The sequence below is a fragment of the Nicotiana tomentosiformis genome, chromosome 10, assembly GCF_000390325.3.
Source record: "Nicotiana tomentosiformis chromosome 10, ASM39032v3, whole genome shotgun sequence".
NCBI lineage: Eukaryota > Viridiplantae > Streptophyta > Magnoliopsida > Solanales > Solanaceae > Nicotiana > Nicotiana tomentosiformis.
This window is the reverse complement of record NC_090821.1, coordinates 76,153,083-76,177,710: the sequence shown is the minus strand read 5'-3', so window position 1 is coordinate 76,177,710 and position 24,628 is coordinate 76,153,083. Positions and strand designations below refer to the sequence as shown.

General features: G+C 35.1%; 3 protein-coding genes across 9 annotated transcripts; 1 reads left to right on the top strand and 2 right to left on the bottom strand.

Annotated features, from left to right (window-relative positions):
* Positions 1-233: 233 nt before the first annotated feature.
* LOC104113662 (CDP-diacylglycerol--serine O-phosphatidyltransferase 1-like) lies at positions 234-7,166 on the top strand. Of its 3 annotated transcripts, none has more exons than XM_009623901.4 (13): positions 234-622; positions 2,014-2,217; positions 3,452-3,517; positions 3,603-3,662; positions 4,018-4,108; positions 4,264-4,318; positions 4,440-4,519; positions 4,624-4,740; positions 4,851-4,935; positions 5,900-5,991; positions 6,151-6,404; positions 6,512-6,600; positions 6,780-7,166. In XM_009623901.4, exons 2-13 carry the CDS (start codon positions 2,054-2,056, stop codon positions 6,905-6,907), a joined length of 1,281 nt encoding a protein of 426 aa, XP_009622196.1. In that variant the 5' UTR covers positions 234-622; positions 2,014-2,053; the 3' UTR covers positions 6,908-7,166. The 3 variants fall into 3 exon arrangements, with proteins under 3 accessions (XP_009622196.1, XP_009622197.1, XP_070043375.1); XM_009623902.4 differs by lacking the exon at positions 234-622 and adding an exon at positions 693-833; XM_070187274.1 differs by lacking the exon at positions 234-622 and having other exon boundaries at positions 841-2,217.
* Positions 7,167-7,972: 806 nt separating this feature from the next.
* Positions 7,973-10,994, bottom strand: LOC104113664 (palmitoyl-acyl carrier protein thioesterase, chloroplastic-like). Its single transcript, XM_009623904.4, has 6 exons — positions 10,460-10,994; positions 9,903-10,036; positions 9,356-9,469; positions 8,901-9,069; positions 8,735-8,803; positions 7,973-8,647 (listed from the first exon to the last, which is right to left on the bottom strand). Exons 1-6 carry the CDS (start codon positions 10,958-10,960, stop codon positions 8,300-8,302), a joined length of 1,335 nt encoding a protein of 444 aa, XP_009622199.4. The 5' UTR covers positions 10,961-10,994; the 3' UTR covers positions 7,973-8,299.
* A 1,771-nt stretch (positions 10,995-12,765) lies between these two features.
* Positions 12,766-20,228, bottom strand: LOC104113660 (pentatricopeptide repeat-containing protein At1g22960, mitochondrial). 5 transcript variants are annotated; one of them, XM_009623896.4, is made up of 8 exons: positions 17,619-20,228; positions 17,471-17,528; positions 17,090-17,142; positions 16,837-16,908; positions 15,776-15,902; positions 15,460-15,628; positions 13,374-13,728; positions 12,766-13,292 (listed from the first exon to the last, which is right to left on the bottom strand). In XM_009623896.4, exon 1 carries the CDS (start codon positions 20,020-20,022, stop codon positions 17,731-17,733), a length of 2,292 nt encoding a protein of 763 aa, XP_009622191.1. In that variant the 5' UTR covers positions 20,023-20,228; the 3' UTR covers positions 12,766-13,292; positions 13,374-13,728; positions 15,460-15,628; positions 15,776-15,902; positions 16,837-16,908; positions 17,090-17,142; positions 17,471-17,528; positions 17,619-17,730. The 5 variants fall into 5 exon arrangements, with proteins under 5 accessions (XP_009622191.1, XP_009622189.1, XP_009622192.1 ...); XM_009623894.4 differs by having other exon boundaries at positions 13,374-13,685; XM_009623897.4 differs by lacking the exon at positions 15,776-15,902 and having other exon boundaries at positions 13,374-13,685.
* Positions 20,229-24,628: the final 4,400 nt, after the last annotated feature.

Below are 24,628 nucleotides of genomic sequence, written 5' to 3'. Positions count from 1 at the left end.
TTTAATGTTTCTTGATTTTTCACTTGAGGTTTGGTATTCGTCTTAATGTTCCACTAATTCAAATTCGAACTGCGCAACATCCATTAGAACGAAAAATACTCTTTACTAAGATTTTTTCTAATTTTAAAGTTTAAATCCAAATATTTAATTAATAACGAGAAATCTTATCTGCTCTGTCAAGTATCACTATATATAACTTAAAATCCATAATAAATACTCCTTATAATCTTCAAACCAAATCTATGTTTGACCCAAAAAAAAAAAACGCACTTTCTCTCTCTATTTTCTCCTTCTTCTCTTTCTCTCTCTAAAATCACCGCCTTTCGCCGCTGTTTACTGCCAGAGAACTTCAGTCACCTTTCTCCTTTCCACCTTTTTTCCTCTCAAAAAGAAGAAAAAAAAAGTTTGCTTTTTTCTTTTAAAAATCAATCTTTTTGCCTTTTGATTCATTACAATCTCAATAAATTTGATTCATTTTAGTTAAACAGTTAATTAACTACAAAACCCATTTCTCCATTTTTCAAAAACATTTCCCCTTTCTTTGATCCAACGGCCAATATTTACCCTCTCAGTCTGTTATTTGTCAGCTTTTCTTTTTTTAGTTTATTTTTGTCTTCTCTACGTAAGTTTCTCTCTGTCCATACTTTTTAGTTATACTTTTTCCATAAATAGATTTATGTATGTATATATGAATGTATTATATAGCTAACTGAGTATATTACTGTAACTAAAAACTGGGTTTTTTTCTTACTGTAGCGTTTACGTAATAAGTATTATATATAAATTAATAGTTTTTTGCATTTTTGAAGGAATTTGTGATTGGCATGCACTATGTACGTTACAATTTGGAATTTTTTTTGAATGCCCTTATTGTTTGATTTTCATTTGATAGTTACACTCCTTCCGTTTCTGTTTTTGGGTATTGGATTTGTGTGATTTAGGTGGGTTTATGATTGAATAGTTAACTCTTTGTGGTATTAGTAAAGAACTGATTTTTGGTTAATTGGTAAATATGATTTAGAAGTTACTACTGTAATTTGCTGGTGGGTAGTTGTGTGAATTGTTCTTATTGTTGTTCTAACGGTCAACTCTAAACTCGCCAAGAAAAGTGTTATTTTAGTATCTAGGATATATTGTGTTGATGAATTAGAAAAGATTCTAAACTGAATTAGGATTACTAGATTCTAAAATTTAGGAACTTATCATTTTGCTGAAGATAGGTTTTTATGCTATATACATAGAAGCTGAATATAATCACACTCATATAGGCAAGGGCAGTCCGATGCACTAAGCTACCGCTATGTGCGGGGTCCGGGGAAGGGCCAGACCATCTATCCTACGCAGCCTTACCCTGCATTTCTGCAAGAGGCTGTTTTCACGGCTTGAACCTGTGACCAACTGGTCACATGGCAGCAACTTTACCAGTTATGCCAAGGCTCCCATCAATCACACTCATTTACTGAGATATAAATTTTATTTTTAATTTTGAAGTTGCTTTTTGTTTCTGTATGCTTCTATATCTTTAAGGTCAGTTTTGATACAAATAGAGAGCTAAAGTCCGAAATACAATGGATTATTGTTGGTAATTTCCATTTTATTTGGGGTGAAGGTGACAGACTTTCTTGTATATCCTTTAGTTATTGTATAGGATTCCTATCTTTACTTGCAAATTTTCTTTTAGATTGGGTTTGCTTTTAGTTTACCATTCTCAATAAAAAGATTGTATTTGCTTTTCCTTCACTTTCCATCTTCTTTATTCTCCTGTTGCGGAAGGAAGTCTTGCTTACTTTTCTAGGATTTGCAATAATGATTTAGTTTTCATAAGTTTGTAGTATTTGACAAGGTACCTTTGATAAAATCTATTGTCATTTGTTTGTTCTATACTAGCTTGAGGCAAATAAGTAGCATCCTTCATGATGTTCAATCGATTTTTAAAAATGTACTCCTTATTTTTCACAACTAGAATCACTATATGAACTGGTAATCATAGTCCCATTTATCTTTTTTGTGCAGTGAAAAGGCTTAAGGAGTTGAATTCTGGCAAACTAGGCGTATGGAGCCTAATGGGCATAGAAAGAGTAACAAAAAGAATTATGTTACCTTACAAAATGGCGGTCTTAGCACATTGAATATTGATGATGAGCTAGATCCATGGACTGCTTGGGCGTACAAACCTCGTACTATTACGTTGTTGCTTATTGGTGCATGTTTACTCATGTAAGTTTGTTGATGTATAGACTATAGACTCCATAAGCATAGGTGAAATTATTGCGGTTAACGGTTATAATTTTTCTTGACAACTTTTTTTGGACTGAGGAAATTTATGGAAGGAATTCTATTTTCTCATGTCACATTCTCATGTTTCTTTGAATCTGCACACTTTATTTTTTTTTTGATAAGGTAAACTAATCTTTGAATCTTTATACTGTATTCTGTATCATAAATATTGGTATTGTCTGATTCTTTATTTACTTGTTTTGGTATGGTGTAGGATTACAAAAGGAAGCTCTAGATTACTGCATTTCCTTATCTCAAACAAATTATAACTTGTAGGGAGAAAGTGGATTAGAAAATCTTACACATGTATATTATATGGGATCCTGCATTTGGAGCTCCATATAGTTTCTCATTGAAAGGAGCAATTACTTTAGATTCAACATAATTGGCTCTTCTAAATCTTGAACTTTTGTATGAGTGAAAATTAAAGAAATGATGGGGAAAAAAAACTAAAACAATAGTAATTCCCGCTCCTCAGAACCCCTTTGAGGGGGGAAAACACTTATGACAGTTAGAAGGTTGCACACTGTCAAGATGATCTTGTGGAGATTTTCTGTATGTACGGTTTTGGCAGATACAAAATTTCCGATTAATAATGTGATTATCCACAAAAGAAACATTGAGTATAAAATTTACCAAGATGCTATTCGGAGCTCTTCTATCATAATCTCCTCTTGGATTTAGCAACAGTATTCAGAATTACTTAAGATTAGTGAAGACGTGTTTTTTTCCCTTTCTGTATGTGCCTCTTTCATAGTCGTCTTTCCTAATGTATTTGAGCTCTTGTTGAGCTCAAGGGTTTGGTAGAGAAAAGCACTTGCAATGTTCTGTATGATCTCTTCCTTACTCATTTACTGATTGTTAATCCTTTCTGTAACTTTGCTCGAACATTACCAAGCTTCTTCCTATTTTCTGCGGCCAGTGGCATACATAGTTGAAAAGTTTCGCTCTGTCGTATCTGAGGTCTTACTAAGTTTACGATTGTGGTGGACCTTCTTACTTCATCAAAAAAAAAAAAAGAAGTTTACAATTGTGGTCGACAAAAGCATCTGATAAATAGGATGCCTTACTAATTATTGGTTCCTTTCTTTTTTGCTTTCTATTATGAAGTTTTCCTATTTTTTTCTAAAGCCAATATCATTTTTTTTACTTGCTTATGCCATCATGATTGCAGCTGGGCAAGTGGAGCTCTTAATCCACAAAGCACTCCTTCTGGTGATCTTGTGACATCTGTGAAAAGGTGTGCACCTTATAACATGACATTTCTGTTTATATTCTTTCATAATTTTCACGAGAAAGTAAAAGTCGTTTTGTGCCTCTTTTAGGGGTGTTTGGGCAATGATTGCAGTGTACCTTGCTTACTCTCTGCTCCAAGCCCCCTCGACGTGAGTTGTTGCTACACCTCTCTCTCTCTCCGTTTTTTTTTGGGGTGACAGTTGTTAAAATGTGATTGGTGAAATGATTCACCTAAAAGAATTACTAAGACATGACTGCATGTCTGCATTTATTCTTTGTATATCTTATTTATCGAGTGTTCTCTCCACTTCTACTTTACCACTTCTTGAATAAAAAGAAGGTATGATGTTCACTTTTGGTTGTGGTCTTGTGGAAGTGCTAGAAGTTGGAGTTTCTTTTAACTCCTCTTTGGTTTATCAATTAATTTGTATTGTTAATCAATTAAGTGCAATTTATGAGCTATAGTCTTTTACCATAGTTCTCTTTGATGTTCTTTCTTTACAGGGTGCTCATTAGGCCACATCCTGCCATTTGGCGCCTGGTTCACGGAATGGCTGTCATTTACCTTGTTGCTTTGACGTTTTTGCTTTTTCAGGTGGGTTGGCTAGCAGAAACTATTGTTCCTAATTGTATGAAGGAATGAGATAATTAAATGGTTTTTGTTTCTTAGCTCTCAGTTTCCTTTCCGATGTAAATCCAGCCATTCAATTGTTGCTGTGAGATATGAATACTTTGTTGTCTTTTCCTCAGAAGCGGGATGATGCTCGGCAATTTATGAGATATCTGCATCCTGATCTTGGTATTGGTAAGAATTTTGCTTGTTCATCATAGCATTTTGACTGAATCAGTTCATTATAAAATCCGTGTTGTTTATCTCCTTTGCCATGTGAATTTACAGCTTTGACATATTATAACTTACTGTGCAGAGCTTCCTGAAAGATCCTATGGTGCTGATTGCAGAATATATGTACCTGAAAATCCCGCAAACAGGTTTAAGAATCTTTATGTATGATATCTTCTTTCACAATCCTTTTACCTTTTCTTTTTTCAATTTGTTTTTTTCAAAACCTTGTATTTGCAGCTTCTCTGATTGGCACATTTGCTCTGTAGGACACACTGTTTGATGAGTTTGTTTTGGCTCATATCATAGGGTGGTGGGGAAAGGCCATCATGATTCGTAACCAACCTCTTTTGTGGGTTCTATCCATTGGATTCGAGTTGATGGAGGTCAGAACCTTTCTCAGATCCTTTTGAATGGTTTCCAGCTTTTCGTTTTCCAATGACAAATAGGGAAGTGGTTCAATATTTTCCATCCTCATTAGTCTTTATGTTTTCAGCTTACCTTCCGCCACATGTTACCAAACTTCAATGAATGCTGGTGGGACAGCATTATTCTTGACATATTGATCTGCAACTGGTTCGGTGAGAATCCTGAAGCCATTTGTCTTGGGCTTTTGTAAAATTTGCATTCTTGACATGCTTAGGTAAACTGATGTCTAGGGGCGGAGCTAGAATACGAGTGATGGATATGGCCGAACCCAGTAGATTTGATCCAAACTCTGTATTTGTCTTAAAAAATCCATTGAACATGTACAAATTGTTAATTTAGAGCTCGACTAGAATCCTGAACTCATAAGCTTCAAATCCTGGCCCCGCCTCTGCTAATGTCATATTCTCAACTGTTTATCTCACGAGTGTTTGGTTTCCCCAATATGTGATTATGGATATTATGATTAGTACACTGATGTTTCCATTTGCTGGTCTCTCAAATTCCGATCATTTGTAGTCAATCAAAGGGGTAAATGTGCAATCTTTTGCCTGTTAAGTGTGCTTGTTCATTTGAATTCTGAAAGCATTCCCAGATTGATGAAGTTTATCACGTGTTGTTGAATTTGCTTTCTTAATTTGGTCTGATGTGAATTACTATATGCTGAGGCACAGTAAATAAAGACCACTGTTAGAAGAAGAATTAATCATGAGAAGGAGAAAGTTATTAATTTATGCCTTTTGTTTTTGTGAGTGAATCCCCCATTCCCTGGATCTTTCGTAAGAAAATTTCGATAATGACCTAAATTTGCATCCTATTTCATCAACAATTGTGTTACTGCAGATGGCAAGGAATTGTGCCTGTGTATAGAGATTACTTGAGATAATAGGTCTTCATGCATGATGTTTTTGAGGCTTGACATGCATCAATATGATTATAATATTTTATTAAATAAGGACTACATCAAATAGTCACGATAATAAAAACATTAAATCCCTATTTTCTGCATAATTACTGATCTGTGGTTTAAGTTTGAGACTTCGAGTATGGTCCTACAATTTTGTTTCGTTCTCCTGAATTGCTGTGCACTAAATTTACCTTTTTTGATATCCTATCTAGGTATATGGGCTGGAATGCGTACTGTTCGGTATTTTGATGGAAAAACATATGAGTGGGTTGGTATAAGCCGACAGCCAAATATCATGGGCAAGGTATTTCTGGTTAAGTGCTATGTTGGTTGTATACTTGGTTTTGGGTTTTGAGGAACAAAAGATGTGCGACGTTGTGTTATACATGTCCGGTACAGTTTATATCGGAAGCACTATGGTTTTGGTGTTGAAGAAACGCAATTTCTGTTTTTTGTTTTGTAGGTCAAGCGAACACTTGGCCAATTTACTCCAGCACATTGGGATAAAGATGAATGGCATCCCCTTTTAGGTCCATGGCGATTTATTCAAGTCCTTACTCTCTGTGTTATATTCTTGACCGTAGAATTAAACACATTCTTCTTGAAGTTCTGTCTTTGGATTCCTCCGAGAAACCCTCTGATAGTGTATAGGTTGGTTTTCTGGTGGTTAATTGCATTACCGACAATCCGCGAGTATAATTCTTACCTACAGGACAGGTATGCCCTACCACTAGCATTATAAAGAAAAATATATACTATTCCCATAAGCTCTCTTTCATTTTTTCCTTATTTCTCACTTTCTCGTTTACTACTATCATATTCAGAAAACCGGTGAAAAAGGTGGGAGCATTTTGCTGGCTTTCTCTGGCTGTCTGCATTGTTGAGCTCCTAATCTGCATCAAGTTTGGACATGGTAAGTATGCCATTTTGAGTTTTCATTTTGAGAGTATTTTATTAGTTCATGTATTTTTCATTTAAATGGAGCGACATGGACAGTGATGATATGAACAGTGATGAATCATAAAACTGACCCCTACTTGCCTGGGATTAAGGTTTAGTTTATCTGTTTTTCACTTGATCCCCTTCTTTCAGGATTATTTCCGAACTCAATGCCCAAGTGGGTGGCAATTTGCTGGTCATGTATCGGTACTGGCCTTGTGATATCGTTGGCTGCGTGGTCGTGGCATTTACATAGAACAATGAGGAGAAAGCGCGACTGAGTTTACCTTTGCAGTTCATCATTCTTTGCGTTCTTTTGGGTAGAATCAACCATGTTGTAAATACCCATTACCTTGTAATTGTATATGCTTGGTTTTTAGGTTAGATGTTACAGTTTAAACATGTAGTGAATCTCAATTCTTTTCAATAGGTTATAGGTTAAAGGTCAGTAGATGTCTTGTTGATTGAGTTGCAATATTTCTGCCTCGATTTTGCAGGCAAAATTTTTCGTTTATACAGGGTGTTGAAGTATTTTCAGTATGACTCTCTCTTCAAGTTGGATTTCAGGATATTTAGTCCTGAAGTCCGGGCGAATTGGCTAATCTTTTAATATATTATAAATTATGAATATATTTTAAATAGTAGACTTAAAGTGGCTGTCGCCAATATATAACGCTTTACTGGTACAAATTGTGACAAGTACATGCAACCACTTTTCTTCTTGTTGACTTGTGAATATAAATGTTCTAATCTAAAATACAGAAGTTGACAAGTTATTCTTACTGTTTGCTTGTGTCTAAGTGGAAGAATTCTATGTATTTAACTTGTCTTTTAGCTGTTCTTTTCTTAGTTCTTTTCTTTTTGTTATTGCAAAAGAAGAAGCAAGATCCATCCATTTTAACTATGTATTTTTCTTGGGGAGAGAGATATAAAGATCAAAATGGTCAGTTATTAATGAAATTTCTTGTTGGCTCAATGTAAAATACTCATTTAGTTAAGAGTTTTTAACCACATTGTAAATAGGAAACGTATAGTAATGTTATGGATGATTCATATGAATAAAAGGACACATTAAGTTTTCACTATGCGCGGGGTCCGGGAAAGGGTCGGACCACAAGGGTCTATTGGATGCAGAGATTGTTACCACGGCTCGAATCCCTGACCTCGTGGACACATGACAATAACTGTAATAATATATATCGGAAAACTAACTTTTTCCTGTGCTTGCCTACATGCTGAGCTCCAAATATTCTTTTACAGTCAAAGAAGATCAATTTCGTAAAAGATGAGATCAGTAAAGTAAATGTATGATAATTTGCTGAGCTTTTTTGGGAGAGACAATAGGAGAGGGGAGGAAAGATATATATTCTTCAAACCAACTCATATTTGAGAATGATTTTTCTATAATCATATAGATGATTACACACTTTTTCACTCAACAATAATTTGTTGGTATTAATTCTTTTCTATGATCTATACACTGCACAGAAGTTTACTTTTTCCTTTTCTTTTGATCTAAGAATATCCTTATTTCCTAAAAAATGCTGCTTTTGCAAATCCATGATATTTGAATCTTCAGACTATGCTGCAATTCTCCCCTATGACTTTTACTTCAGAATTACCATATTTATTTTTATCTTCACTCAAATGTCCCTTTTAATCATACTTGTAAATTATGCAGGAAATGGCATAGAAGATATCTTTCTCTTCCAACTAGTATTTCCTCTAACAATTTCTTCATTCTTGATCTGTTCCTTTATCTGAAGCAAATGTGTGTAACTAAATGGCCTTTGATTAAATGACTCAAGCAATCCATTTGCCTCAAGAATTCCTGATCCAAATGAAAATCCATGTAGTACACTAATTCTTCTCTTGTATTGATCATTAAATCCATCGTCGAAAAGTCCCTTTTCATCTGGTTCACAAAGGGATTGAACAACGTCCGCGCTTCCACATTCTCTCCTATATCCTAGTATGATACTAGACAGCTGATAACTCTCCAAAAATTGGTCAGGAATAGCCTGCAAAAACACATAAAACATAACCAAAAATTATTGTAGTATATGTTTTTTGTCGTCAAGAATCATGTTGTTAGATGTTTATTTCACCTCTAGCATCCAACGAACGTATTTTACATTATTTACATGGTGGTTCATGTCCAAATCACTTCTCTTTGGCTGCAAAAAAAGTTGAAAAAAGATCAAACGATTAGTAACTATGAGTCTTTGACATATCGACGAGATTGCTGAAATCTTGAAAAAAATGCATGATCACCTTCAAATTGGAAAGGACATATTTAGCAGTATTATCCAACTTCTCTATCTTAATAGGATTTTCTTCTTTGATTGCCTGTTTATTGATAAACCAAGGTGAGATCTCAGCCCTCACTTCTTCTGGCATCTTAGAAAGGCGCCTCGTTTGTTGGTTCATCATCACCCATGTACTGTGTTTCACACAAGAACTAAGTTATAACATTATGTTGGTTTTACTTAGAAAAAAGAGGGAGGGGAGTCTTGGCGTAACTGGTAAAATTGCTGCTATGTGGCCAGGAGGTCACGAGTTCGAGCCGTGGAAACAGTTTCTTGTAGAAATGAAGGGTATGACTGCGTACAATAGACCCTTATGATCCGGCCCTTCCCCGAACCCCATACATAGCGGGAGCTTAGTGCACCAGACTGCCCTTTACTTAGAAAAAAGAGATTGTTGAAAGATTAAATTGGAAGCTAAACCTGGTTGCCCTGGCAAATACAAGGCCTGTGGCTTGACTTCTAATTTGCCAATCTCTTCTCATTCCATTTTTGCCTGATGCTCCAACCCATGTGTCTATCTCTATTACTTCACCCCTGTTTCAATTGTTTCAATCTTTTTGTTAGGCCTAATACCATCTTCTTTACTACAATAGAAATCAAGATTCCTAGCAAAGTTGTTTGTGTAATGAATTGATCATGCTACATGAAACTTGCGAAAGTTTCCAACTTAACATTCAAGAATTCGTGGCACTGAGTAAACTCCCACTTTACTACTACAACAACAACTACTAGTACAACTACGCTTTAATTCCAAGTTAGTTGAGATCGGTCGTATGAATCCTCAATATCATATATGCTAGTTAGTAAACTCCAACTTTACTAATACGAACAAAATCACTAGCTATCTAATGTGAGACTTTGTTAAACAAATTGGTTGTACAAGTCATTTACAAAGTAGACTTTTCAAAAGTTTTTAATATCAAAAACTAGGTTAAAAAGTTTGATAAGAGGAGTACTTAATGTTTACCATATTGGATAATGGTCCACTTGAAGTTGCATTCTTGAAACCACCCATATAAGGTTGTGTTTCATCATCCCATGTGTAGCACCAAATCCATCACTAAGTAGTCCTGACATCCACACATGATTCAATGCTGTTTCCTGCAAAAAGACGGCACGAATTTGGATTAGTCGGGCCAGTAGGTTCTGGACACCGGATAGTTAAACAAAAGTACTAATACAACACTTCTATGCCTCAATCCCAAGCAGAGGCGGACCCAGGATTTGAGAGATCGCGGGTGCACTTTTTTATTCAACCAAAATCTGTTTTGTATATAGGGTGCCCACTATTAATATATCACTATATTCTAAAGACATATACATGTATACATGAAATTTTTGCTGAACTTTACGGGTGCCGGTGACCCCTCTACCTAGGTCCGCCTCTGATCCCAAACAAGTTGGGAACAAGTTGGGATTAGCTATATGAATCTACCTATCCATTTCGCTCTATTTATCCTCGTGGTTCGAGTTTAACAATTAATAACATTAAAATTAATGAAATGAAGAAAAAATGATGATCACCTGAAGTAAGTTAAGGATGCTTTCAATTGTAGCAGTTTTATCAGGACCAACTTCATAAGACCTTATAACAACTGTCTGTCTATATGCTCCTTCAACAATTAATCCCTGTCTATAAATATCCACAAGTTGCTTTTTTGAAGGTATATTTTGCCTAACTTGTGACATTGGTATGTACAAAGTTTCATCACAAGTTGTTGTCACATGACCATTCTTGGATTTTAACATGTCCAATTTCACAGCATTACCATTGATAGGATTTTTGGATTCTTGATTCTCACTTGGGATTGAACATTTAATTATGGTAAGATGGGATGTAAAAAAAAGGTAGCTCGGTGCACAAAGTAGATAACGTTTATACATGGTCCGAGGAAAGACCGTACTCCGAAAGGGTGTAAAATCCGTCACACGAAGCATCTCACGTTCACACAGAGTATGTGAAAGGGCCCCACCCCAAGGAGTCGTAAAATGGGATGTAGAAGCAGATAAAAGGGAACACCACATCTTTAATTATCTTTACTTTTATTATTTTGTGGGGTTATTCCCTTTGGTTTGAAGAACCAAAGTGAGGGATTGGACATAGATTTTATAAGGCAAATTCAAGAAGAGCTGACAAAAGAAATTGATCATCAGCATTAGCAAGAAAATTGGAGCTTTGTTGTATAGTTTGAGAATCTCTAAGTGATTCTAAGCTGTTGTTGTCTAGCTGATGTTAATTAGTTTTAATGAGTATTTTCTTAGCAGTAATCGACAGATTGAAAAAGTACAATTTAGGATACAAATGCTAACTTCTAGTGTTTTACCACTTTTTTGGTGTCTCAAAGCTCAAATTTGATCTATCGGAAATAACTTCTCTATTTTTATAAGGTAGGAGTAAGGTCTGCGTACACACTACGCTCCGAAGACCCCATTTATGAGATTACACTGAGTTTTTTCTGTTGTTGTTGTAAAGCTCAAATTTGGACCACCAAGGGGCGTGAAAAGGTTCGGATTCCTCCACCCTTAACTAGAAAGTCTCGGTTTTACGCCTCAAGAATAAAGAACTTGTTGATAGGGAGCGCTTCATTCCGTATGTAAGCCTACCCAACACGAATCCAAATTAGACGAGTTACAGAATTTTGGATATCAAATGGTTAAAACAAAAACAAAAAAAGAAACTCAAAGACTCAAACTATGGAAAAGAGTATACGTGTCCTTTAATTCTTATTCAATTCAGCCTTTTAAACTTTTCTTCCTTTTTGAACATGCAATAAATTTATGTATCATGTAATAAAAGAAAATTTATAAGCAATAAGAAAACATCACATTAAATTTATTTGAATTATTGAAAATCTTGGAAATTTTATTCTTTTTATTTTCTCAATAAGATAATTTTACATATTTAAAGCTTAAAGTTATGATTATATAGTAATCAAATTTACAAAAAAAATAAAAAATTATGATATGTTAAGACGTGAAGGATAAATACATTATCCTAATCTATGAGGACTCATTTTAACAAATACATAAGTATTTAATTTATCTTCCCAAAATACATAAGTATTTAATATATCTTCCCAACTCCAAAGAAGAAAATGTTTTATTTTCATTTCTTCTTACTCCTTAACCCCAAAAAATAAAAGGCGGCGCAATATTTGACGGTTAGTCTCTAACTTGACGTACATTATTATGTGATTATCGTTCATAGAACTGAAATAACCAGTGGAATATATTGTTTAGTTTTATAATATTCATTTTGCATTTTAGTCCTAAATGGTCTGAATTCCCTAGTTAAATAATTCTGTCTTTGCTCCAATTTCCTAAATATTCTTCCATTTGTTAACTTAGAATTTGAACAATGTAGTTCACACAAAACAAGAAAAGGATAGCCATTTATTTGGATGCCAAGCTTTGGCCATAAGAGAGAACAGATAGAAGAATTAATCTAAATAGCAGCTTACTCAAAATAAAACAATAGTCGGCATATATATATATATATATATATATATATATATATATATATATATATATATATATATATATATATATATATATATATATATATATATATTTTGCATGTATAATTCACATATAATATGTATATATTTTATTTAAATCAACCGGCCGACTATTTTTGTAAAGATCCCCATAATGAATATGTTGCATCCTTGTCAAATGTATTTCACAAGTTAAGATTCGATAAAACTAAATTGGTGTATTTGGCATGACTTAGGACATAGTTAATGATTAATGTTTACCTTGTTAACTCCTCTATTTAAACTTATTGCCTTTGAGAACAATTTGCAGTTATAAATTAAAGATAATTCATGTAATTAAAAACAATGCATTTTAATTCATCGATTGTTTATTTGCTCAATAATGGGAAATATTTACAAGTTTCATTGACACTACATCAACTAAAAGAATGTGCATCTTCTTTCGATGAGCAATATAGACAACATGAAAAAAAAACTACTTCTGTTTCTTTGAGGTGAGGAGGGGTGAAAATCAGCTTCAGCTCTTTTAAGTAATACAGTACAAACAAATGCAATTACAAGAAGTTAACAAACACATACAAGAAAGTTCTACTTTTTTTTTTTTTTTTGGGATAATGGTGGTGTCTGGACCAGCTTGCGCGCAACAACAACAACAAACCCAGTGTAATCCCACAAGTGGGGTCTGGGGAGGGTAGTGCATACGCAAACCTTACCCCTACCTGGACCAGCTTGCTCGGACCTCGACTAATTCCATGGCTACAAGAAAGTTCTATAAGAAAGTTCTACTTTGAAGAACTTCAAAAACATGCATCCTTTCTCATTAGAACACTTGCCGCCTTTCTCCAAACAAATTGCTAAAGCTGCAAATGTCCAGAATTATGTTGAGATTCAAATTTTGCTTTGCAATACATCAATGTCTGCAAATGGTGATAAGGCTGTACCTTTAAGTGAATAGCAGATCAAATGGTGATGCCGTTTGAGTAGAAGAATGAACTTATCAATCTTCACCATTCAAGATTTTGTATACATTCTTGTAGTGAATCGCACATGGATGCCCTTATCACAGTGCCTCAGCTCTCAAATATATTGCTCTTGGCGAGTTCTTTATTTATTTATTTTTTTTCCGTTCATCTTGAATAACAATGGTATCCGGGTCAACTTGTGCACCTCGACTATTTTACTGTGTCCCTGCTACCTCCCACCGCAACACGTATTGTTCTGTGAGCTCAAAACTTGCATTTGACCATTTACCGCTGCATTTCAGGCAGAGCACATGTCAAATAATTGTCAGGATATCTGTTACCCAAAAAACAATGTGGATGTCAGGCCTGTGTTCTCAACTAGCCCATAAATACTTTTAGAGCACAGGGCGTTATAAGAATGCAAGAAAGGTACAGAACATCCACAGTGCACAAAGTGCTCAACTTGCCAATTAAATAAACCACAGAAATACCAGTTCACCATAGATTATACATAAACATGTGGTTAACACTCGTTTAATGATTTATGCATTCATTTATGATGACGTATCTGTTCTTCCCCTCCTAGGTAAGGTTGGAGGCTCTCTATGTTGGGTGGCCATTTCCAGGAATCACCTATATCAATCACTAGAGAGAGAACACTCACCTTAGAAAGAGGAAGAAATGCAACTACAATATTACCTTATCGTTATCGCCCATATAGATTTTTCCTTTCTACCTAATATGGTCATTTTTAATCTAATCTAATCTTGTATAACCTCACATCCATCTTAGTATTAGCATATCTATGACACTCACCTTGTGAATATGATGGACTTTAGAACCCAGCATTCACTCCGATATAACATTTCTGGTCTTATAACAGTTACATAGAACTTGACTCACTTTTGTAGGTATCATTCTATCAAATAACACTCTAGTAGCACTGCATTTGGTGGACTATCTGGCTGGAAAGGAACTCCAGATGTTTTGAAGACTCAGCAAATCCTGAACAGAAGATTAAAATGAATTGTATATCTTTATTTCACTTTTGGTGTAAAGAAGCTTTAGTACAAGATGCAGATTCCCTAGTTGATCTCATCGGGTCCTTGTAAATGCCACAAGACTTGTTTTTCTCCACTTGTTTTTGTTCATCAGTCTCTTAGTTTTTGGAAGTCTTGTAACTAGGGACCTTTTCTCTCAGCACTATCTTCGCGCTGAGATTTATCTATATATCAATGAAACCTGTTATCATTTTTTAAAAAAACACTCTAGAAGCACTTGTATATTTCAAGTTTTCAACAACCTTATTTTAATTCTCTGTAACATTTTCATCTTTCATACCATTCATCTTTCATATAGTTCTCCTAGAACATCGAGCTAGTCCATCCACAACTAGAGTAACAAGTAAAAGTTCAATACCGAGACCTATTGTAAACCAATTGTTACGGGTACTCCTTTGCATCCCCTACTATTGTTCTCACACTAGTGACTACTCCTTCATACATATCGTTTATGACATTTATATATCCAATATAAATTTCTTTCTTCTTCCGCACCCAACAAAAGATTTTTCTTGGTGCTTTATCATATGCTTTTTCTAGGTCAATGAACATGTATAGATCTTTCCTCTTGTGATAAATTTTCATGAATATTCTTCACGAAAATATACCTCCCATCGTAGATCTACTATGCATAAAGATGTAAACTAGTTCTCTATTGCACTTGTAGTGTCCCTAAGTCTACATTCTATCACTATTTCCGAAAGTTCTATTGCATGACTCATAAGTTTAATGCAACGATAGATCGGCGCACCTTTGAAATTGGGATTAAATAATCAGGAATACTTAACTCAGTAAATGTTTGTGTGGACACATGTTTAGTTTGGCCAACAGGAAACATTTGGAAAATAGAAGAATAAAATAAAAACAGGCATACTTACCAAAAAAAAAAAAGGCATAGCACCAACCAGTGGGAAGCATGTAAACCAACAAACATGCCACATGAAAAGGGTGAAACTTTATGACACAACTTAGACTTTAAAAGGCCTCAGGTAAGTAACTATTACCACGCTTTAAATGATTGAATTTGATATGGCAGATTCAACCAGAATAGCACTATCCTCAACGATCATTTATCCACCACTCCCGACTTCCAGAGTATGTTGCATTATTTGCTTTACTGCTTTGACATTTGTGTAGAAATATTCAGGGATCGGAGCAACACGTGCCACTGACCTGACAATTTTTTTATATCTGGTCAGATAGTCCACAAAAAGGTAAATCCTAATAGCGGAACTAAGCAGGAAATTAACCTTAAATACAGAAGCATACAGGATATGTTTCTCAGATTTCATTAAATGAAGAAAAAAATTATACAAGTACCAGCACAAATTTTTCAAGAATTTGCACGTCACCACATTCTTAAGAATCTCTGCAGGTTCAGAGGACACAGAAGAAGGCGTAAATCTCTCCCTGATACCTCTAAGCAGCTTGGATAAAACCATGATTGCTGTACGGAAAAACAATGATCAAACAGCTCATATCAAATGAGATAGCTAGGTTTTACATAAAGCGAAAAAAAAGGATTAGATGCAGTGTGATAGACATCAAAAGAGACACCTCTCATCTCTACATATAAAACAATGATCGACTTCTGATTGGATATAGAGTTCACATCCAATCTATATCCTAATCACCTAAACTATGTCACATTTGTTTGATATTTCTGAATCGATTAATATAAAATGGTATTAATCGTATAATTTTATTTTTGTACATATGCAGTTTCCAAAGACAGAGAGTCCATGTTGGTTGGGGTGGGACAGGGGCAGTTGGAAGGAAGAAATCCCTTAAACCAAGAGCGAAATGCAGGAAGAGGTACTTGTAAGTCTCACTTCAAACATGTCAACATGCATAGATATTTATTGCGTTAACCCAATGCCCAGCCATCAAAAGGTAAAGGAACGAACAAAGGTAAACTACATGTTCGTGAAAGGAACAGTACACGCACATCCTTAAACAGACTGCCAAGGAGAAAACTGGGATAATAAAGTCATAAAGTCCACAACTATTTTGTAGAGGGCAAGACTAACCAGAGATTTATTCATTTTAAAAGGCAGGACCAATCAAATCAAGTCATTAGATCATCATATAATTGCAAATGTAAAAGGGCTAGCCAACATATTTTCGTTCAGATTCACAGTTCCACAACCCTCTGAATATCACAGCCTCTTATTGGACTACTGTCTTCTGTAACATAGAAAACACATTCCATTCCTTAATGTAGCTTTTTGGAGCACATATACTTGCAGCCAGCTTATATTGGAAATAGGCATAAAAAGCCTCAATGAGTACAGATTATAGAAAGACGCTCTTGAAAAAAGTCAAAAGATGTTGCATTTCACTGAAAAAATTTAAGTATCTCAAATGCACCAAGATCTTACATGTCAATCCCGGCTTTCTGCACAGAACCGACAGCAACAACGTAGATTGAAGCTAATAAGCCCGTCCCAGTCCTATTTAACGAGAGAGTGGTAAGTACTTTTGCAAGTCTACCATATATCTTTAGTGTTTCCAAAAATTAGAATCGTTACACAGGAAGACAGACCAATAACTGAACATAAATGCAAGGAAAGCCCAAGAAAATGGAAACTTGATAACATTTGAGACCCTCAACTGAAATTAAATACCACTAACCTGCAATTGAGTTTTGTGTTATATGGAAATGTGCATAGACTTTTGTGTTTGCCCTGCAAAGAAAAAAATAGGAGGTGACATTCAACAACAAAAAATTAAATTTTTGCCTCCAATATCTAGCATCATGGTCTTAATTTCCTTTGAAAAAAGGTTTAGATCAGATACTCAGCCATGACGTTGGAGCAGATTATTACTTATTAGGCTTGTATGCAAGTAAAATTGCGATAAAATTTTGAGAAAGGAAACAGAGGGAACAAAAACGAGGAAAGGGCAAATTAAGAGCCACTTATTAGATGATAGAGACAGATATGAATGAAAATTTTATTCAAAGATCCATGCATTAATTTGAAGAGAAAAGCAAAGTAGGTTCAGCAATCTTACACCAAATATGAAGTAGGCCCAAATCAAAATGAACCATGACAGGTTCTATCTGCTTCACCTAATAAAAGGATATAAAAGTAGTAAATGCATGGTGGAGAACAGTGATTAAAATAATTAGAGGTCAGAATAGCATATACCAGACACGTACCAGCAGCTATTACAGAGGTGTCTGCACGAAGCTCACGGTGTTATACCTTCGGATCAAAGTTCAAGAACTGAAGGTAGTCATTCAAGAATTCCAGTGGTCGTTCACGGATTGCTCAACTCTTTGCTTCAGCAGTGCCTTCATCACCTAAAATTATGAAGTCAAGGTATTCCATGGCATGTGATTTACAATCTTTGCCGAGATTTTTCAACATCGCACTGTACGTTAAAGAATCAGGTTGGATCCTTATATCCAACATCTCTTTGAACAGTCTCGAAACCTCTTGCCAGTTACCCAAATCACAGTTCTCATTTATCAAAATGGTGTATGTGTATTTATTAGGGCCAATTCCTCTTGCTTTCATCTCAGCAAAGTAACTGTAAGCCTCATTTATTCTTCTATATTTGCAAAGGCCATTTATCAGCGCATTGTAGGTAATCACATTTGGCAGAATGCTCTTCTGTTGCATCTCCGAAAAATACATATGTGCAAGTTCAAGCCTCCCCTTACCAGCATGCGCATGAATCAGCACTGTGTAAGTTACAACTGTTGGAGATATCTCTTTGCTTATCATCTCATCAAACAACTCTCTGGCTTTCTTTAGGTTCCCAAATTCGAGGTAGGCATGAATTACACTGGTATATGTTACATGGTCAGGCATAAGTCCGTCGCCAACCATCTTATGTAACAACTCAGTTGCTTCTTCTAGATTACCCAGCTTAGCGATGCCATCAACAAATACATTGTAGATTATTATATCTGGTGGGAATCCCTTCACCGACATTTCCTCTTGTAGTTTGCACGCCTTCAACATGTCACCCAACCGCAGTTCACCTGCTATTCGAGTTGTGTAGGCAACGGAGTCCGGCTCCAACCCCTTGTGTAACATCTCATCAAATAGTTCTTTTGCCAATGGTAAATTTCCCGCCTTGCAGGAACCATGAACAAGAATCGTGTAAGTAAACACATCAGGAGAGATACCGCATCTCGTCATTTCGTCTTTCAGCTGCATAGCATCCTCTAACTCACCTTTTCCACAGAGTCCATCCATAATTGTATTATAGGTGACTACCGTAGGAAAAATGTCACCACTTCTTAAATCATGTAATAATGAAAAGGCATCATCAGTTTTCCCCAATCGACAATATCCATAAATCAAAGTGTTGTATGACATTATGTCCGGCACCAAATTCTTCTTCAACATGACAGAAAACCACTGCCTTGCTTCACTTGCTCGCCCCTGCTGGCAAAGCGCATAAATGAATGTATTATAAGTAGACAGAGTCGGTGAAGCTCCTCTTACCTCCATCTCCACTCCAAGGCCCAATGCCTCAACAACCATTCCCTTCTCACAGTATCCATAAATTAAAGGGTTATATGTATAAGCCGAAACCTCCAGTCCTTTATTCAACATCTCTCCAATTAAACCTCTAGCCAAGTTAAACTCCCCTTTCTTCGACAACCCATTAATCAAGATATTGTACGTAACATCATTCGGATAACACTCCCTCCTCTGCATTTCCGATAAAAGATCCACAGCCTGTTGCACTTCGCCTTCTCTACAAAACGAATCCAGCATCGTATTATAAGTAACTATGCTCGGCTTTATCCCGACTTTGTCCATCATCCTATACACGTCTCTTGCCTTCGCAACCATATTCCTATCCCTCAAATTCCTTAAAATTCTATTACAATTCTTCACATCAGGCAACAACTCATTCCTCAACATCTTTTCAAAAACTAACAAGCACTGCTCCACATTCGCGTTCTTCGCGTAAACCCTCAAGAAAAGATTAAGTATCTCAACAGAAACTTGCAAATTCAAATACCCATCGACCAAAACATCGACGACTCTATGCACATTACAACTAATCACCCTTTCAACCACCCAATAAGCAGATTTAAGCCAACCATTCTGTATTAAAATATCAAGAATAGTACAAAAAACAAACTCTGAATAATTAAACCCTTTTTGCCCTTCAGCCCACTTGAATAATCTCAACGCCACATTCGGCCTACGACGAATTGAGCTAAGAGTTTTCACTAACAAATCAGAATCATAAATCAAAGAATTAAAACAATCTGGAACAACCCAAAATTCCTCATCAAAATCCCATCTCTTTTCTTCAATTTTCTTTAAGAAAATTTCCTTAAAGTCTGAATTTTTAATGGGATTATCAGCCATAGCACCATTATTGTTATTATAACTCCTCTTAATATTGCCAATATCATTACTGTTAGCTCTAATATTTGTGATTGTTAAGTCAGATGGGTATTGAAAATGAGATGAATAGAAGATTAAGCGTTTGAGGGAAGAAAAGAGAAAGTTGAAATCTTTAAGATTGGATTTTGAAGCTCTAACATAATAAAGGATCATTCTGTAAAAGAGAAAAATTAGGAAAAACATGCATTGAGTTTTGGGTATTGAAGAGAAACGAATGGTTCCTGAAACTGACGGCGTAGTTACCCGAGATGGGTATTGAATTTTGGCAACTGTACGCACATAAGAAGAAGAAGAAGAAGAAGAGAAGCAAAGAAGCGAGCGGCGAAGAAGGTAGCTGCGTGTTGTGTTTACTGCTGGATCCTTAGCCCGGAATCCGGACCCGTTTTTTCAATGGGTCGGACTCGAAGGATCCTGTATTTGGATGGCTTTTAAGCGGGTCAAATCAGCTTCTAAGTTTTTTTAATTTTTTTAAGCGATTGACAAAGTTAAAAAGTATTTAAAATAAGTTAAAAACTGCTTAAAACAAACCTAAATCAATAAGCTGGACAATCCCAACTTATTGCTTTTTGGCTTAATAGCTATTTATGCTGAAAATTTACTTTTTTTTAAGCCAATCCTAACGGGCTTTAGGTCCGACTCAAATATTGTTTATATCAAACCAATAATTATATAGTAGCGTTTTATTATGTATTGCCTTATTATGGTTAAATTTGTATGTATTTTTACGTTAATTTGTTATTTAATCATAGTAATATTCAAATAGTTTGTTGCAAATACTAGGTGAAAGTAAGTTATTTTCTCAATTATTATTTTTCTCAGCAGTCAGTGAATATTTTTGAATATGCTTTTTCAACCTCAATTTTAGATTTTTGTTTTTAACTTCAACCAAATATTGTCCAAATGCTTACGGACCAAATTACATATTAGTTTTCATTTACAATCTTTAGCTTTCACACTTTTCTTTTAAAGCCAAGTTCACGTTCAAATACATTTTAATGGATAAAAATTTAAAAGTACTTTTCAGCCCCTACAATTGAAATGATGCAGTTTTAAATTTCGAAGGTAAAAAATTTAGATTATCATGGAGTTTTACCTTTAAATTTTGAAACTCATTACTAGCTTGAAGTGTTAAAATGTGCTGCCCCAACCCAAAACTTGCCCACTTGGGCTATAGATTTTATTAGGCCAATTCATCAATTAAAGGGCCTTTAAAGTTTAAAGGGATTGTTACGTAAATAGCCGGTCAGATGTAATGTTTACTTTTTTTAGCCGGTATGCATACATTATACATTGATTAGACATAGTTATACATATATTATACATGAATTATATATATAATATACATCTTTAGGCTATTTTTAGTTTAAAAGATTAGGTAGGCGGCCATTTGGGTTAATTCTTCAAGTTTAAAATGGGATAAAATATACGGTTGATAACTTTTAAAAAAATATTTAAGAAAATAATACTACTCTTTGTTTATTTCATAAATGGTAAATTTTTTTACATTAATGGCAGATAGAGATTATGTACATAATTAATGAGAGCCAAAATGCACAAAATATGGGGTGTTTGTCTTTTCACACTCTCTCTCCTATTTTAAATTAGAGATTTAGTTATGTTCTCATATTTTTCATTACATTTCTTAATTGTTACACTCATTTAATCATTATGAAACTAATACTACATATCCAGTTATTCATTATACATATATTTGGTATAACTTTTTAGAGGAATTCTGTTTATACTATTGTATTAATATAGGAGAAAAGGTAGTATACATGGTATAACTCAATTATATTATATTTTTATGTAAGTATAATATTATATATTCATGGTATAATTCATTTTTAGAGGTATACTAATGTATTAATATACATAGTATAACTCAATATATGTTATGATGGTATTAAGGTAATATATTAGCACATATCTGGTATAATTTTTTTTTAATTTTAGAAATGCAATGTATATAAATATTAACGTAAGAATATACCTTATGTGATCTTTTTAAGAATATGCTATTTTAATGAGAAATACTATGTATACCAATGGTAATAATATATCTTTGATCATTTTAATAAGAAAGTACTCCCTGGAATAATCATGATATAAAATTACATGGTTTATATTGTATATATACCATGCTCCCGGCGCACGTGAATTAACGTACGCCGCCTGTGTCAGCCATGGCGAAAGGGAGAGGTAGAGGACGTGGTCGACCTAAGAAGCAACCCTTAGCTAACTTTGTAAGGTCGGTGGTAACTCGTAGTCAACCACCGATGGAGAAATCGACGCAAGAGATAACTACGCCAACATCTGTCCCCATTATAGATTCAGCTCCAATCGGAGGCACTGCATGTGAAATTGGCTCTTCATCGCTGAACCCTGGTATCTCAAAGAGGCTAGATCTGAACACCCCAGTGACAAGTAGTCAATTTGCATCTTCCCTATCAGTGCCAGTTAATGGAATGGTAAACCTGGTAGATCAAGCTCAAAATCAAGTAAATATCCAAGGTAATGCGGAGAAATCAACAGGGATAGAGGTGGTAGTGGCTGATGAGTCTACTAGACCTAAAGCCCCATGGACAACTCTGTTTCAGAAGAATCGATTTGCCACCAATGGTATGTCACTATCCTATATTCCGCCACAAATTATTGATGGTCAACCTACGGTTCAATTAGATAAGATAGAAGTAGAAGAGGAAGAGAACATATGGAGATGTGCACTGCTAGCATATATCATAGGTGATGGCCCAGGGTATAATGCAATGAGGCGATACATCAAGTTGCATTGGGCTCATGTGACTGAACCTGAACTGTTCTATCATGATGAAGGCTATTATATCATTAAATTTCAGTCTGCAGCAGATGCACGAGAGATATTATGTGTTGGTCCTTACTCAATTGATAATAATCCATCATCCTAAAATCATGGACTCCAGATTTTGATTTCACAGAGGAATTCCCTACTGTTATGCCACTATAGGTAAAGTTTCTTAAATTACCTATGTCGTGCTGGGGAGTTGGCTCTTTGAGCAGGATTGCTAGTGTAATAGAGACCCTTGTCTTTGTTGATGAGTGTACTACTAAGCAGACTCGAGTATCCTATGCTCAAATGCTTATTGAAGTTGATGTTACAAAAGAATTGCCCACTGAAATCATGGTTATGGACCCTTATGGAAAGAAATTTCCACACTCTGTAACCTACGACTGAAAACCTGTTTATTGTGACAAATGTTTGGTTGTGGGACATAAATGTACTACCCAAACCCATCCCGTTATGCAGCAGCCAAATCAGATAAGGAGAACAAAGTGTAATAAAGCTGACAAGTGGGCCGGTCCGGGGATTAAATGGGCTAAGTGCGCCGGTCCCGGGCTTAAACCCGGGCTTAAACGGGCTAAGTGGGCCCAACGGATATTTTTTTAAATTTTTTTATAGAAGTTAGAGAAAAAAATATGGTAATAAAAAATATCTAAGGCAATTCCTTATAAATTATATGTGACCTAAATTTTTTAATTCAAATTTAAAGATAAAAATATTGTAAAGAGATATTCAAAGCAATACGTTATAATTTTATTATAGCATTAAAAAAATATGGCAATATCTTTCTTAGTCTTCCTCCCCCTATGGAATGAGCACAACAAGGTGCTAATACCACCATTGAGAAGAATAAAAAAACTAATCAAGATGTGCCAAAATACAAGTTACATAATACATACTAATTTTTGTTCATACAAGTTACATGGTATCTCTTACAAACTTCATAAATCCATCAAGGTCCGAGGAATTTCTGTTGGCGGTGGCGAAAAAGTAGCTTGGTCATCGCCGCTTCTGGGCGAAGCAGCATCCTCCGTAAGTTCAACTAGCATTTCTTCGTAAGCTTCGTCTACCTCTGGTTGTGATTCAGCAAGTCCAAAATTTCTTCTTCCCGAACGGATCCAATCTCTGAAAAGTACTGATTTTTCCAAGCTCTCCCTCATAGATGCTCTATAATCACCGAGTTGAAGTCTTGCTTGACTTAAAGCGCTCTCTGATGCCATTGTTGAAGCTTGAATAGTTAAAATATCTCGGGCCATCCTTGAAAGAATCGGAAAGTATTTTTCTTTGTCCTTTCACCATTCCAAAATATTAAAGGAGCCGTTAGGATTCACTTCCTCAATTCCTTGTGACAAATAAACTTCAAGCTCATTTAGTTGTGAAAAATTACTAGTAGTAGAACCTTGAGAACCCCCGAAACCCGCCCAAGCACTAAGTGCTCTTACTCTTGCAGTTCTTTTAGATGATTAAGAATCAGAAGAAGAAGGAGTTGGAATATTTGGTCTAGCCTGATCTAATGCAACTTGATAAGCATTATAAATAGTTTCAGTATTTATTTTAATTGAGGTTCTTCAAGTGCTAAACCCTTTATAAACAGTTTCATACCAAAATTGAGGACCTCATAATTTCATAATAGGATTTAACAAGGCAGCAACATCATAAATAGGGGGAATAGGGAAAAAAATATTTTTTAAACTTTTTTTCTCATAGAATCAATAGCAAGTTGAAAAATTTCTCCACCCTCTGAAAAATGAGCAAACAAATTTGCAAATTCTGCAATATAAACTAAACAGTTAGAAATAGTATGGTAATATTGCCCAGAAAATTCATTTGTAGCAATAAAAAAATTTTCTAAAAAATCTACAAGCATTTTAATATTAGCCCAATCCGCATTTGTAAGGTGCTCATCATCATCATCACTTACACGAGCATTAAACGTTAAGTTTATGTGGTTTCTATATTCATATGCAA